Source organism: Petromyzon marinus, chromosome 70 (assembly GCF_048934315.1).
Source record: "Petromyzon marinus isolate PM22_M1 ecotype Great Lakes invasive population chromosome 70, UKy_Petmar_22M1.pri1.0, whole genome shotgun sequence".
Taxonomy (NCBI): domain Eukaryota; kingdom Metazoa; phylum Chordata; class Hyperoartia; order Petromyzontiformes; family Petromyzontidae; genus Petromyzon; species Petromyzon marinus.
In genome coordinates this window covers 3,133,569-3,151,557 of record NC_133736.1, presented here as the reverse complement: position 1 = coordinate 3,151,557, position 17,989 = coordinate 3,133,569, and the positions used below count along the sequence as shown (strand labels likewise).

The 17,989-nt window shown below is 53.7% G+C and overlaps 1 protein-coding gene across 1 annotated transcript in view; it reads left to right on the top strand.

Moving 5' to 3' along the window:
- Positions 1-16,213, top strand: part of GRTP1 (growth hormone regulated TBC protein 1) — a 34,586-nt gene extending 18,373 nt beyond the window's left edge. The window contains exons 5-8 of the mRNA XM_032979181.2: positions 764-860; positions 4,801-4,973; positions 8,720-8,905; positions 13,533-16,213. Coding sequence (XP_032835072.2) covers positions 764-860; positions 4,801-4,973; positions 8,720-8,905; positions 13,533-13,874 — 798 coding nt within the window. The 3' untranslated portion in view covers positions 13,875-16,213. The remainder of the gene's footprint in view (positions 1-763; positions 861-4,800; positions 4,974-8,719; positions 8,906-13,532) is intronic.
- Positions 16,214-17,989: the final 1,776 nt, after the last annotated feature.

The window sequence follows — 17,989 nt, the reverse complement described above, 5'->3', positions numbered from 1 at the left end:
ACAACAACCCCTATGTGTCCTGACTTTTGGGCCACCCTGTATAACAACAACAACCCCTATGTGTCCTGACTTTTGGGCCACCCTGTATAATAACAACAACTCCTATGTGTCCTGACTTTTGGGCCACCCTGTTTAATAACAACAACAACCCCTATGTGTCCTGACTTTTGGACCACCCTGTATAACAACAACAACCCCTATGTGTCCTGACTTTTGGGCCACCCTCTATAAAAACAACAACAACAACCCCTATGTGTCCTGACTTTTGGGCCACCCTGTATAACAACAACAACCCCTATGTGTCCTGACTTTTGGGCCACCCTGTATCATAATAACAACAACCCCTATGTGTCCTGACTTTTGGGCCACCCTGTATAATAACAACAACCCCTATGTGTCCTGACTTTTGGGCCACCCTGTTTAATAACAACAACAACCCCTATGTGTCCTGACTTTTGGGCCACCCTGTATAACAACAACCCCTATGTGTCCTGACTTTTGGGCCACCCTGTATAATAATAACAACCCCTATGTGTCCTGACTTTTGGGCCACCCTCTATCATAACAACAACAACCCCTATGTGTCCTGACTTTTGGGCCACCCTGTATAATAACATCAAAAACAACCCCTATGTGTCCTGACTTTTGGGCCACCCTGTATAATAACAACAACAACAACAACCCCTATGTGTCCTGACTTTTGGGCCACCCTGTATAATTCTTCTCCGTGGGATTGAACCCCACTGCACGTGCTCACACACAGGGCATGAACTTCCTGGCTGGCTACCTCCTCATTGTGACGAGATCCGAGGAGAAGTCCTTTTGGCTCATGGACGCCCTCATCGGCAGAATCCTTCCTGGTACGCCCCCCGCTTACTCTCTCGGTTACAGCCACCGTGACAGCTTCAACGCTGACCCACAGACTCAACACTGACCCACAGACTCACTGACTCACAGACTCGACACTGACCCACAGACTCGACACTGACCCACAGACTCACTGACTCACTGACCCACAGACTCACTGACCCACAGACTCACTGACCCACAGACTCACTGACCCACAGACTCGACACTGACCCACAGACTCGACACTGACCCACAGACTCACTGACTCACTGACCCACAGACTCACTGACCCACAGACTCACTGACCCACAGACTCGACACTGACCCACAGACTCGACACTGACCCACAGACTCACTGACTCACTGACCCACAGGCTCGACACTGACCCACAGACCAACAGACTCACTGACCCACAGACTCACTGACCCACAGACTCACTGACCCACAGACTCACTGACCCACAGACTCACTGACCCACAGACTCACTGACCCACAGACTCAACGCTGACCCACAGACCCACTGACCCACAGACTCAACACTGACCCACAGACTCACTGACTCACAGACTCACTGACCCACAGACTCACTGACCCACAGACTCACTGACCCACAGACTCACTGACCCACAGACTCACTGACCCACAGACTCACTGACCCACAGACTCGACACTGACCCACAGACTCGACACTGACCCACAGACTCACTGACTCACTGACCCACAGGCTCGACACTGACCCACAGACCAACAGACTCACTGACCCACAGACTCACTGACCCACAGACTCACTGACCCACAGACTCCCTGACCCACAGACTCACTGACCCACAGACTCAACGCTGACCCACAGACCCACTGACCCACAGACTCAACACTGACCCACAGACTCACTGACCCACAGACTCACTGACCCACTGACTCACTGACCCACAGACTCACTGACCCACAGACTCACTGACCCACAGACTCAACACTGACCCACAGACTCACTGACCCACAGACTCGACACTGACCCACTGACTCACTGACCCACAGACTCACTGACCCACAGACTCGACACTGACCCACAGACTTGACACTGACCCACAGACTGTGACCTGCAGACTCACTGACCCACAGACTCACTGACCCACAGACTCACTGACCCACAGACTCACTGTCTCTACACTGACCCACAGAGTCACTGACTCACAGACTCACTAATTCACAGACTCGCTGACCCAGAAACCTACACCCAGGGCTCGAACCCAGGCCCTCAGCGTCTCTGACACGACCCTTGTGAACCCACTTGCTAGCGAGAGAGAGAGAGAGAGATGCACGCTAACCCAGACCCAGGGCTCGAACCCAGGGCCTCAGCGTTGGTAGTGACTCCTCGTCCCTGACACGTCCACTTGATCGCGAGAGAGATGCTGGGTGGCAGCGGGGAAATTACGAAATCCGATCTGGAAACCAGAAGTTGATTCCCCTCCCCTCCCCGACCGACCGAGTGAATCCCGCCGAGGCGAGGGGATGGCTCTTATTATTACAATAATAATAATAGGGTTTATCCCCTTTTTTCTGACAACAAAACTGAAACCTTTTTCGACTTAAAGCTTTCGTGACTGCAAGGATTCATCTTCTTTGGTTCTTTCGGTAAAGTCACCACCACGTAGAATGAGTGTGAAACGTCGTGAGAATATTTATTGTGTTATTTTATTTTATCAATTTATTATTTTATTCTCATTCTACGTGGGTGACTTTACCGAAAGAACCAAAGAAGATGAAACCTTTTTTTTTAACGAAGATTCATGTAACTGAATTAACCACAATACCTGCAGTCAAAATGCAAACAAAAAACATACAGTGATAATATAATATATGCACTGTCCTTGAAACTGATTGGTCCACATCAAGGGACGGCTTTCTGTCGTCATCTGGTCGAGCACCAATTGGGTCGAGGCTCAAAAGAAAGCCGTCCCTTGGTGTGGACCAATCAGTATCAAGGACAATGCCACCATCATATTATCATAGTATGTCTTTTGTTTGCATTTTGACTGCAGGTATTGTGGTTAATGCAGTGGCATGAATCCTTGTAATAAAAAAGGTTTTAGTTTTGTTGCAAGAAAAAAGGGGATAAACCCTATTGTTATTATTATTACATTTTGGTACTGGCAAAGGAGGTCTAATGTTGTGGGATGGATCTTGTTGTCGTTCCGCAGTTACGCTCGTTTACACGCACGCTCACTGGCACACTCACTGGCACACTCACTGGCACACTCACTGGCACACTCACACACTCACTGGCACACTCACACACTCACACAGTCACTGGCACACTCACACACTCACTGGCATACTCACACACTCACTGGCACACTCACTGGCACACTCACACACTCACACACACACTCACACACTCACACACACACTCACACACTCACTGGCACACTCACACACTCACTGGCACACTCACACACTCACTCACACACTCACTGGCACACTCACACACTCACTGGCACACTCACTGGCACACTCACACACTCACTGGCACACTCGCTGGCACACTCACACACTCACTGGCACACACACACTCACTGGCACACTCACACACTCACACACTCACTGGCACACTCACACACACACTCACACACTCGCTGGCACACTCACACACTCACTGGCACACTCACACACTCACTGCCACACTCACACACTCACACACACACTCACACACTCGCTGGCACACTCACACACTCACTGGCACACCCACTGGCACACTCACACACTCACTGGCACACTCACACACTCACACACTCACTGGAACACTCGCTGGCACACTCTCTGGCACACTCACTGGCACACTCACACACACACTCACACACACTCACACACTCACTGGCACACTCACACACTCACTGGCACACTCACTGGCACACTCACACACTCACTGGCACACTCGCTGGCACACTCACACACTCACTGGCACACTCACTGGCACACTCACACACTCACACACACACTCACACACTCACACACACACTCACACACTCACTGGCACACTGGCACACACTCACTGGCACACTCGCTGGCACACTCACACACTCACTGGCACACTCGCTGGCACACTCACACACTCACTGGCACACTCGCTGGCACACTCACACACTCACTCACACACTAACTGGCACACTCACACACTCACTCACACACTCACACACTCACTGGCACACTCACACACTCGCTGGCACACTCACACACACACTGGCACACTCACACACTCACTGGCACACTCGCTGGCACACTCACACACTCACTGGCACACTCACACACTCACTGGCACACTCGCTGGCACACTCACTGGCACACTCACACACTCACACACTCACTGGCACACTCACACACTCACTGGCACACTCACACACTCGCTGGCACACTCGCTGGCACACTCACTGGCACACTCACACACTCACACACTCACTGGCACACTCGCTGGCACACTCACACACTCACTGGCACACACACACTCACTGGCACACTCACTGGCACACTCACACATTCACTGGCACACTCACACACTCACTGGCACACTCACACACTCGCTGGCACACTCGCTGGCACACTCACACACACTCACACACACTCACACACTCACTGGCACATTCACACACTCACTGGCACACTCGCTGGCACACTCACACACTCACACACTCGCTGGCACACTCACACACTCACACACTCACACACACTCACACACTCACACACACACTCACACACTCGCTGGCACACTCACTGGCACACTCACACACTCGCTGGCACACTCACACACTCACTGGCACACTCACACACTCACTCACTCACCGGCACACTCACACACTCACACACACACTTGCATCCCGAACAACACTTTACGTTTCTGTGATCCACCAACCCCCGCCCCCGCCCCCGCCCCCGGCCCCGCCCCCCCCGTTGCGTAGACTACTACACCAGGGACATGCTGGGAGTGCGAGTGGACCAGGAGGTGCTGGGGGAGCTGCTGGCCAGCAAGCTGCCCGCTGTGGCGGGCCACGTGGCCAGGCTCGGCGTGCCCTGGCCCCTGCTCACCGCTCGCTGGTTTCTCTGCCTCTACGTTGACGTCCTCCCCGTGGAGGTGCGAGACCACTACACCCACCCACCACCCACCCACTACTACTACTACAACCACTACACCCACCCACCACCCACCCACCCACTACTACTACAACCACTACACCCACCCACTACTACTACAACCACTACACCCACCCACTACTACTACAACCACTACACCCACCCACCCACTACTACTACAACCATTACACCCACCCACTACTACTACAACCACTACACCCACCCACTACTACTACAACCACTACACCCACCCACCCACTACTACTACAACCACTACACCCCCCCACCACCCACCCACCCACTACTACTACAACCACTACACCCACCCACTACTACTACTACAACCACTACACCCACCCACCACCCACCCACCCACTACTACTACAACCACTACACCCACCCACCACCCACCCACTACTACTACAACCACTACACCCCCCACCACCCACCCCACTACTACTACAACCACTACCCCCACTACAACCACTACACCCCCCCACCACCCACTACTACTACTACAACCACTACACCCACCCACCACCCACCCACTACTACTACAACCACTACACCCCCCCACCACCCACCCACTACTACTACAACCACTACACCCCCACCCACTACTACTACTACCACTACACCCACCCACTACTACTACTACAACCACTACACCCACCCACTACTACTACTACAACCACTACACCCACCCACCACCCACCCACCCACTACTACTACAACCACTACACCCACCCACTACTACTACAACCACTACACCCCCCCACCACCCACCCACCCACTACTACTACAACCATTACACCCACCCACTACTACTACAACCACTACACCCACCCACCCACTACTACTACAACCACTACACCCACCCCCTACCCACCCACTACTACTACTACAACCACTACACCCACCCACCACCCACCCACTACTACTACACTATCCCCCCCACTGCTACCCCCCACTACAACCACTACCCCCACTACAACCACTACACCCCCCACCACCCACCCACTACTACTACAACCACTACACCCCACTACAACCACTACACCCACCCACTACTACCCCCCACTACAACCACTACACCCCCCCACCACCCACCCACTACTACTACAACCACTACACCCCCCCACCACCCACCCACTACTACTACAACCACTACACCCACCCACTACTACTACAACCACTACACCCACCCACTACTACAACAACCACTACACCCACCCACCACCCACCCACTACTACTACTACAACCACTACACCCACCCACCACCCACCCACTACTACTACTACAACCACTACACCCCCCACCACCCACCCACTACTACTACAACCACTACACCCCCCACCACCCACCCACTACTACTACAACCACTACACCCCCCACCACCCACCCACTACTACTACAACCACTACACCCCCCACCACCCACCCACTACTACTACAACCACTACACCCTCCCACCACCCACTACTACTACAACCACTACCCCCCCCCACTACTACTACAACCACTACAACCACTACCCCCCCACTACTACTACAACCACTACACCCCCCCACTACTACAACCACTACACCCCCCACCCACCCACTACTACTACAACCACTACCCCCCCACCACTACTACTACAACCACTACACCCCCCACCCACCCACTACTACTACAACCACTACACCCACCCACCCACCCACTACTACTACTACAACCACTACACCCCCCCACTACAACCACTACCCCCCCACTACTACTACAACCACTACACCCCCCCCCACTACAACCACTACCCCCCCACTGCTACACCCCACTACAACCACTACCCCCCCACTGCTACCCCCCACTATAACCACTACCCCCCCACTGCTACCCCCCACTACAATCACTACCCCCCACTACAACCACTACCCCCACTACAACCACTACCCCCCCACTGCTACCACTACCCCCCCCACTACTACAACCACTACCCCCCACTGCTACCCCCCACTACAACCACTACCCCCCACTACAACCACTACCCCCACTACAACCACTACCCCCCCACTGCTACCACTACCCCCCCCACTACTACAACCACTACCCCCCCACTGCTACCCCCCACTACAACTACTACCCCCCCCCCCACTACACCCCCCACCCATTACTACAAGCGCTACCCCCCCACTGCTACCCCCCACTACAACCACTACCCCCCCCCACTACAACCACTACCCCCCACTACAACTACTACCCCCCCACTACAACCACTACCCCCCACTGCTACCACTACCCCCCCACTGCTACCCCCACTGCTACCACTGCCCCCCCACTGCTACACCCCACTACAACCACTACCCCCACTACAACCACTACCCCCCACTACAACCACTACCCCCCACTGCTACCCCCCACTACAACTACTACCCCCCCAGGACAACCACTACTCCCCCACTACCCACCCACTACAACCACTACCCCCCACTACAACCACTATCCCCCACTGCTACACCCCACTACAACTAATACCCCCCCCGCTACTGCTACCCACTACTACTACTAACCCCCCCCACTACTACTACCCCCCACCATCACAACCACCACCACAGCCACCATCACAACAACCATCACAACCACAACCACCACAGTCACCACCACAACCACCATCACAACAACCATCACAACAACCAGCACAACCACCACAGTCACCACCACAACCACCACAACCACCAAACCACCACCACAACCACCATCACAACAACCATCACAACCACAACCACCACAGTCACCACCACAACCACCACAACCACCACAACCACCACCACAACCAACATCACAACCACAACCACCACAACTACCACAACCACTACCACCACAACCACCACCACAGCCACAACCACCACAATCAACACCACAACCACCATCACAACCACAACCATCACTACCACCACAACCAGCACAACCACCACAACCATCACTACCACCACAACCACCACAACCACCACTACCACCACAACCACCACAACCACCACTACCACCACAACCACCACAACCACCACAACCATCACAACCACCACAACCACCACAACCACCACTACCACCACAACCACCACAACCATCACTACCACCACAACCACCACAACCATCACTACCACCACAACCACCACAACCACCACTACCACCACAACCACCACAACCACCACAACCATTACCACCACAACCACCATCACTACCACCACAACCACAGCCACCACTACCACCACTAGCACCACTACCACCACAACCACCACAACCACCACTACCACCACTACCACCACAACCACCACAACCACCACCACAACCACCACAACCACCACTACCACCACCACAACCACCACAACCACCACAACCACCACAACCACCACAACCACCACAACCATCACTACCACCACAACCACCACAACCACCACAACCACCACAACCATCACTACCACCACAACCACCACAACCACCACAACCATTACCACCACAACCACCATCACTACCACCACAACCACAGCCACCACTACCACCACTAGCACCACTACCACCACCACAGCCACCACAACCACCACCACCACAACTGCAACCACCACCGCCACCAATAAACCGAACGTCTCCAACGCCTCGTCGCCATTCTGCCGACCCCTTCCCGGTGATTCGGGCTGCCCCCCTCTGCCCCCCTCTGCCCCCCCCTGCCCCCCCCTGCCCCCCCCCTGCCCCCCCTGCCCCCCGCCCCCCCAGACGGTGCTGCGTGTGTGGGACTCGCTCTTCTACGAGGGCTCCAAGGTGCTGTTCCGTGTGGCCGTGACGCTCGTGCGACACCACCAGGCCCAGGTGCTGGCGGCCGGCGGCTTTCCGGCCGTCGTCACGGCCTTCCGTGCCATGGCCACGGGGAGCTTCGCCCGCGACTGCCACACGTTCATGCAGGTGGCGGTGATGGTGACGATGACGACGATGATGACGATGATGATGATGACGATGACGACAACGATGATAATGATGATGATGGTGATGACGACGATGACGACGATGACGATGATGATGATGACGACGACAACGATGATAATGATGATGATGGTGATGACGACAACGATGATGACGACGATGACGACGATGATGACGATGACGACGGCGATGATAATGATGATGATGGTGATGACGACGGCGATGATGACGATGACGATGATGATGACGACGACGACGATGATGATAATGATGATGATTGTGATGACGACGGCGATGATGACGACGATGATGACGACGATGACGACGATGACGACGACGACAATGATGACGACGATGACGATGATGATGATGATGACGACGACAATGATGACGACGATGATGATGATGATGATGACGACGACGACGATGATGATAATGATGATGATGGTGATGACGACGATGACGACGATGACGATGATGATGATGATGACGACGATGACGACGACGATGATGATGATAATGATGGTGATGACGACGGCGATGATGACGACGATGACGACGATGACGACGACGACGATGACGTTGACGACGATGATGACGACGACGACGATGATGATAATGATGATGGTGACGACGATGATGATAATGAAGATGGTGACGACGAGGGGACAGGCGTCTATGACGCCTCCTGGCCAAACCCCAATTGGCGGAGCCAGGAGATTGAATCCTCACCCTCGGGGCTCCTCCAGAAACAACGAAAAGCCACTGCGGGTGGCCACGTGGAATGTTCGAACGCTCACTGCGGAGGAGAGGCTGCCACTCCTCTGTCGGGAGCTGGACCGGTGCCGCCTGGATCTCTGTGGCATTCAGGAGGTCCGGTGGACCGGCTCTGGCTCCTGCCACCATGAGAGATGGACAGTCCTCTACTCGGGGCAGCAGACTGCCAAACAACAGGGTGCGGCTCTTCTTATGAACAAAAGAATGAAGGGTGTGTGGGAGCGTGGCGGTGAGGTGTGGGAAGCTGTAAGCTCCAGGCTACTTTGGGCTCGCCTTCCCCATCAACCGGAGGCGATGAGTGGTGGTCGTGGTTACTCATGCCCCCACCGAAGATGAACATCCGTGGAGGGATGCAGGCAAAGCCGATGAGTCAGATGCCTTCTATGACCTCCTGTCACAGGTGCTGACTAAAGTGGCCCCTCGGGATAGAGTCATCTTGTTGGGTGACTTCAATGCCCGAGTTGGTCATGATGCTGGCACCTGGTCTGGAGTAATTGGAGGGCATGGGCCAGATCAGCTCAATAACAACGGTAGGAGGCTGCTAGATTTTTGTGCAGCCCATGGGCTTGTAATTACCAACACGCTGTTCCGGCATCGGCGCATCCACACAACATCATGGATGCATGCCGGGTCCAAGCAAGAACATCTGCTGGACTACATAGTGTCAGACCAGCGGATGCGAGCCCATGTCCTTGACACCAGGACCTACCGTGGAGCTGATCTGCCCTCTGACCATCGACTAGTCATCTGTAAGATGCGCCTGTCATTCTTCCACTCCGGTGGTGGGTGTACACCCAGGACCCCATTCCAACCTAATGTGGCCTGGTCTCAGTTAGCTGATGAAAGTTGCAAGCGAGAATTTTATCATCGCTTGCGGCTGGGGTTGGCATCGTCCCCCTTCTCCTCCTGATGTCGAGGGTAAATTGGCGAGGTTTAGGACTGTGACTCATGCAGCTGCAATGGCTGCTTTGGGTATGCGGTCCAGACCTCCCCAGAGACCCTGGCTGACAGAGGAGGTGTTCAGGATATAATAATAGGGTTTTTCCCCTTTTTTCTGGCAACAAAACTGAAACCTTTTTTTTACAATGATTCATGTTACCGCATTAACCACAATACCTGCAGTCAGAATGCAAACAAAAAACGTACTATGATAATATATGCATTGTCCTTGAAACTGATTGGTCCACACCAAGGGACGGCTTTCTTTTGAGCCTCGACCCAATTGGTGCTCGACCAGATGGCGCGGATTTCTGAGGAGCCATCTGGTCGAGCACCAATTGGGTCGAGGCTCAAAAGAAAGCCGTCCCTTGGTGTGGACCAATCAGTTTCAAGGACAATGCATATATATTATAATAGTATGTCTTTTGTTTGCATTTTGACTGCAGGTATTGTGTTTAATGCAGCAACATGAAACCTTGTAAAAAAGGTTTCAGTTTTGTTGCCAGAAAAAAGGGGAAAAACCATATTATTATATTTTGGTACTGGCAAAGGAGGTCTAATGACATGTTCAGGATAGCTGAGAAAAAGCGACAGGCCCACTGTCATCGGCTACAGAATGCCACGTCAGAGAATGAGGAGGCTTACCGCAGCCTTCGCTCGGAGGTTCGGAGAGCCGTGAGGCGCTGCAAGGATGGGCGGTGGTCGCGGATTGCTGAGGAGATGGAATCTGCCTCAGTGGCACGCGATTACAAATCTCTATTTAACTCCATCAAAAAAGTAACCTGCAGCGCCACACCTATTACCATCATTAGGGGAAAAAATGGTGTTCCAATCTCCGACCCCCAGGAACAGGTTTGCAGATTTGCTGAGCATTTCTGTGAGGTCCTGGGGGAGGGGAAACCCCCCAGCCAGGAAAACATCGTGGCACAAAGTGGGAATGACCCTGCTGAGGCTGCGGTGCCTCAAATATTGGAAGAAGTCACCCCCTGTGAGTGGCTGGCTGAGGTGCCATCTGTTGAGGAAGTACGGAAGGCGATCCGGTGTCTGAGACCAGGAAAGGCACCGGACAGAGATGATCTCCCAAGCGAAATGCTGAGGGTGGCATTTGTGCACAGACTGCCCTATATGACATCATAACAACAGTCTGGACCACATGACGGGTTCCGCAGGATTGGAAGGATGCCCTGGCAGTCCCTCTCTTTAAGAAGGGGGACCGCACAGACTGTAACAACTACAGGGGCATCTCGCTCCTCAGTGTGCCGGGAAAGGTGCTGGCAAGGATTATTCAACATCGCCTTGCCAGGCACGCTGAGGAGAGGCTTGCGGAGCCTCAGTGCGGTTTCAGGAAAGCGCTTTCCTGCACAGATGCCATATTTTCTGTCTGCTACAGCAGAGGTGTGGGGAATTCCAACAAGACCTACATCTCTGCTTTATTGACCTGGTCAAGGCCTATGATACCATCAGTAGGCCTGGGCTCTGGGTTGTTCTTCGTGCTTTTGGAGTCCCTGACCCCCTGCTCACGATCATTAAGGACCTTCATGATGGTGAGCGGGCCCGGGTAAAACTACGTGGCCGGGAGTCAGAGCCATTCCCTGTACACCTTGGGGTGCGACAGGGATGTCCTCTGGCTCCCACATTATTTAACATCTATTTTGACCACGTAGTTCGTGAAGCCTTCAATAGCTGTACCGGGGGAATCTCCATTTGGTACAGATATAATGGGAGGCTGATCGATGCCCGGGTGCGGTCAAGGGATGGCTCCCTATTGGTCAACCATGTTATGTATGCCGATGATTTGGTAATTGCTGCTCATTCAGAGGAGGAGTTGGAGACGCTGCTGCTGAAACTGAAGCGTGCCACTAAGAGGTGGGGCCTTACCATCAGCCCCACCAAAACCAAGCACCTGCCTGGGTATTTTGTACCATCAGACACTCCACCCCCACAACTACCAATCGGTGATGGGGCTGTTGTGGAGAGAGTGGAGAGTTTCCCATACCTGGGCAATGTGCTCATGACCGGCTCCGCTTTGGCAGCGGAGGTCTCACTCCGAATCAGTCGAGCGGCATCATCTGTTCATCGGTTGCGTAACGCTGTGTGGAAGCTGCCTGGTCTGTCGCTCCGCACGAAGCTTCAGGTCTTCTTGGCCACGGTCATTCCCTCCCTTCTCTACGCTTGCGAAACGTGGACCCCCCTAATGGAACATCTTTGCCGATTAGAAACATTTAGGCTGGCCTGCCTACGATCCATCCTGGGTTTAACCAGGCTGGATTGTGTGAGGAGCTCACAAATCCTTGAAAGATCTGGACAAAGTCCCATCGGTGAGCTCCTCCGGCAGGCAAGGCTGCGTTGGTTGGGCCATGTTGCCCACATGCCCAGCCACCGCATGCCTAAACAGCTTTTGTTCGGGCCGGATCGAGGGGGATAAATGGGTGCGGCACGGGCTAGAGATGAGATGGAGTGATGTGGTACAGGAGGACGTGGAGCTGAGTGGACTTGCCGATGACTGGTACCAGCGGTGTCGAGATCGGCCTCAGTGGAGGAGGCTCGTGAAGGACGCTATTGGGCAGTTGGAGGCAGTCGCCCTCCAACAACAACGGAGGGCGGAGGAGCGATGCTCACAACAACGAGCGGAGCGCCGGGTGGCTAAAGCACAGCAGGTTGGCACAGTAGGGGGCACAGGTGGTGCATCAGCCAGTCATCTCAGTCAGTCGACCCGTGGCACCTCGGTCTGCCCCGTGACCTGCCCGCGGGCGTTCGACACTTCACGTGGCCTCAAGGTGCACATAGCCTGGCACAAGCGTCGTGGTGACGTCACCGCCACTTAGTGGCAAATTGCGGTTGTCGTTGTGTCTCAAGTGTGTGTGTGCGTGTGTGTGTGTGTTGGCTGTGCCAGAGGACGTTTGTGGACCCAGGCAGCCTGCCCATGGCGACCATCACAGCACTCCGTGACTCCATCAGAGCCAGGCTCCTGCAGGAGGGGGGTGGACAAGAGGGTGGACGTCGTGGTGGTGGTGGACGTGGTGGTGGTGGTGGCGGTGGTGATGGCGGTGGTGGAGGTGGTGAACACGTGGGTGGACATGGTGGTGGTGATGGCGTTGGTGGCGGTGATGGCGGTGGTGGCGGTGGTGGCGGTGATGGCGGTGGTGGCGGTGATGGGGGTGGTGGCGGTGGTGCTGGTGATGGCGGTGGTGGCGGTGATGGGGGTGGTGGCGGTGGTGGTGATGGTGGCGATTAGGCGGTGGAGCGGTTAGCGCTACGCTGCGCTAAACGAACCCGGCGACCCGAGTTCGATTTCCGCTCACGGCCAACACCACTGGTGACGATTATCTGAACCGGTCCTGGACCTCCCCTAGGTAGACTCGGCCTCGAATGAGTAATCTGGTACGATGTGTAAGTAACCATCGCCACTGGGGAGACAAAGGCGGCCGAGCGTGGTGCTGGCCACCCACCCCCTCGTGTGCCGTGCCAGCCTTCATATAGGTGTTCGCTAACAGCACTTGCCCCAGCAGTCTGTTAAGGCTACATGTGGGATCTTTGTCTTTGGTGGCAGTAGTGGTAGTGGTGGTGGAGGTGGGAGTGGCAATGGTGGAGACGGTGGTAGTGGTGGTGGAGACGGTGGTAGTGGCGATGGTGGTAGTGGTGTTAGTGGCGATGGTGGTAGTGGTGGAGGTGGTAGTGGCGATGGTGGTAGTGGTGTTAGTGGCGATGGTGGTGGTAGTGGCGATGGCGGTAGAGGTGGTGGTGGCGATGGTGGAGGTGGTGGTGGTGGTGGAGATGGTGGTGGTGGTGGTGGAGACGGTGGTGGAGGTGGTGGTGGAGGTGGTAGTGGCGATGGTGGTAGTGGTTGTGACGATGGTGGTAGTGGTGGTGGAGACGGTGGTGGTGGCGATGGTGGAGGTGGTGGTGGTGGCGATGATGGTAGTGGTGGTGGAGACGGTGGTGGTGGTGGCGATGGTGGAGGTGGTGGCGGTAGCAGCGGTGGGTGGCGGTGGTGGTTTAGGCAAAGACCGCTAATCGATGTTCATCGGTGTGCTTTGACCATACTTCACCGTCTTGGCCATCAGTGTCGGGGTTGGTGACATTGGGGTGGTGTGTGGGTGGTGGTGCGCCCACTGGCGGATCCAGTGGGGGGGGCGGGAGGGGGGGGGCGGGGGGCAGTCGGGGGGCACGTGCTCCCCCCAATGATAAAGTACGTTTAAAGTCGCGTTGCAGGGAAACAATAGAATGATAAAGTACGTTTAAAGTCGCGTTGAAGGGAAACAATAGAATGATAAAGTACGTTTAAAGTCGCGTTGAAGGGAAACAATAGAATGATAAAGTACGTTTAAAGTTTTCCGTTGAAGGGAAACAATAGAATGATAAAGTACGTTTAAAGTCGCGTTGAAGGGAAACAATAGAATGATAAAGTACGTTTAAAGTCGCGTTGAAGGGAAACAATAGAATGATAAAGTACGTTTAAAGTCGCGTTGAAGGGAAACAATAGAATGATAAAGTACGTTTAAAGTCGCGTTGAAGGGAAACAATAGAATGATAAAGTACGTTTAAAGTCGCTTTGAAGGGAAACAATAGAATGATAAAGTACGTTTAAAGTCGCGTTGCAGGGAAACAATAGAATGATAAATTACGTTTAAAGTCGCGTTGAAGGGAAACAATAGAATGATAAAGTACCTATTAAAGTCGCGTTGAAGGGAAACAATAGAATGATAAAGTACGTTTAAAGTCGCGTTGAAGGGAAACGATGAAATATATTTTTATTTTTATTTAAAGCTTTCGTGACTGCAGTAATTCAAATTCTTAGTTTTTTCGGTAAAGTCACGTTGAAGAGAAACAACAAAATAATAAAATATATATAAAACAATAAAAAATTCTCACGACGTTTCGACCATAACTCAAACGGTCACACACCTGAAGATGACCGTTTGAGTTATGGTCAAAACGTCGTGAGAATTTTTTATTGTTTTATATATATTTCATTATTTTGTTGTTTCTCTTCAATGTGACTTTACCGAAAAAACTAACAATATATATTTTTATTATTTTATTGTTTCCCTCCAGCGCGACTTTACCGAAAGAACCAAGAATATAAGGGACAGGTCCTTGCTCACTAACAACTCCCCCCATCGTTTTTTCATTGATAGAAAAATCCTGGCTCCGCCATTGGGTGCGTCAACCACTGCGCCACCACTCCTCCCCGTCAAAACTCTTGATGGTACCCGTATTTATCTTACTCGACTCTATATCTATCTATATATATATCTATACAGTGTGTAAAACCTTGGGATTGCGAGCGTAATCCGGTCCGGAAAGACGTGTTTGTGATCCGAAGCACCCGTTCGTATCGCAAAAGCGCTCGTACACCAGTTGTGCGATCACGGTGATGCTGGGCGAGGCCGGGCGCGTCCGCGTCCCGCCCGCTCGTATTGCCGGACCCTGGCTCGTTGATCTAGATCTAATATTTATTTACATGGTTTTTTTTTTGCCCGTCTCGCAAGACGCTCGCAGGCCAAGGTTTTTTGCGCTGCGTTCAAAACGCGAATTGTTCCCAACGCGTTTCGTGGATTCTGTTTTTTATTTTTTATTTTTAAAAAAAGGCCAATTCGACGTTTAACTTTTGTTGTCCCGTTAAGGTTTGCGGCTGCGATGTGCCCGCGGAGCCGTCGGTCGGAAGGTCCGTCGGCGTGAGGAATGCGAACGGGTGCGGTTGTTACACGAGCGTGATTCGCGAACCCCGCTGTAAATCCGTGACGCACGTTTAAATTTGCAGGGTTTTAGATCGCGTACACATACACATATATATAAAAATGCGCGTTGATCGCCGCGTGAATATCCCGACCCGGTAAAGGATAACCCACGGCCATTTGTGCGCATCCACGCATGGCCCCCTCCACCAAAAAAACAAGCTTACTATTGTAACAGCTGATGATAGCGTGATGGAATGCGTCAAATCCACTTAAGGTTACAAGCTCCCCAGGTTTGAATCATCATTATCCACGTCACCGTTATCAGCATCGTCATCTTCACCACCATCATCATTAGCAGTAGAATCATCATCATCAGCAGCGTCGCCATCATCTCCATTTCTTCATCATGGTCATCAGCAGTGGAATCGACAGCAGTAGTATCACCATCATCATGGGCATCAGCAGCAGCAGTGGTATCACCATCATCAATATAAACACATTCTCCTGCGGAGGGAGCTGGTAGGAACGTTGGGTTGCTCGGTCAATGGCCAGGGTCAACAAGGGCGGCACCACCACGTGGTGTATTCCGCACAATGTGCCCGACTGTGAGGGCGGGCACAAGCCGGCGTGAGTAGGTGAAACGTTGAGTTTTATAAGGGCACCACGGGGTGACCAACCCCTCCCCACCTAGCCCCACCCCTCCTACCCAGCCCCACCCCTCCCACCTCCCCACCCAGCCCCACCCACCCAGCCCCACCCCTCCCACCTCCCCACCCAGCCCCACCCTCCCCACCCTCCCCGCCCAGCCCCTCCCTCCCCGCCCAGCCCCACCCCTCCCACCTCCCCACCCAGCCCCACCCTCCCCACCCAGCCCCACCCTCCCCGCCCAGCCCCACCCTCCCCGCCCAGCCCCACCCTCCCCGCCCAGCCCCTCCCCACCCAGCCCCACCCTCCCCACCCAGCCCCTCCCCACCCAGCCCCACCCTCCCCACCCAGCCCCTCCTTCCCCGCCCAGCCCCTCCCCACCCAGCCCCACCCCTCCCATTTTTGGATGCACGACGGACGGACACAACAATAATCCCCTGTGGGCTGGTGGTGTAACCAGGAGGTTCCTACCAGTATTATTGTCAGTAGCAGATGCATTCATTCATTGATCAGCATCATCATCACGACAACTCCGAGCCGGATGAATTGAGCATTGACACAGTTGTGGCGATGACTCATCCCTGCCAGAGGCATGTGGAATTGTCCATAAGTTTCAACAGGTTTCGAATGCATTGTCAGGAGGAATGCGAATCTTCGCGCCTTTACATTTTCAGGTCTTTCGCGAATGTCCTTGGCCGTGGTGTGGTCATGCCTCTTACAGCGCTCAGGAATGCGTTGTTGGTTAACAGAGCGCTGTACGGAACAGCGCTTTAGGAGGTCGCTATAACGTGTTTCCTGTGAAGTAGCATTACCCACAGCGCTATAGGAAACAGCGCTATAGGAGATCGCTATAATGTGGTTCCTATGGAGATGCGTTACCCACAGCGCTATAGGAAACAGCGCTATAGGAAACAGCGCTATAGGAGGTCGCTCTAACGTGGTTCCTATGGAGATGCGTTACCCACAGCGCTATAGGAAACAGCGCTATAGGAGATCGCTATAATGTGGTTCCTATGGAGATGCG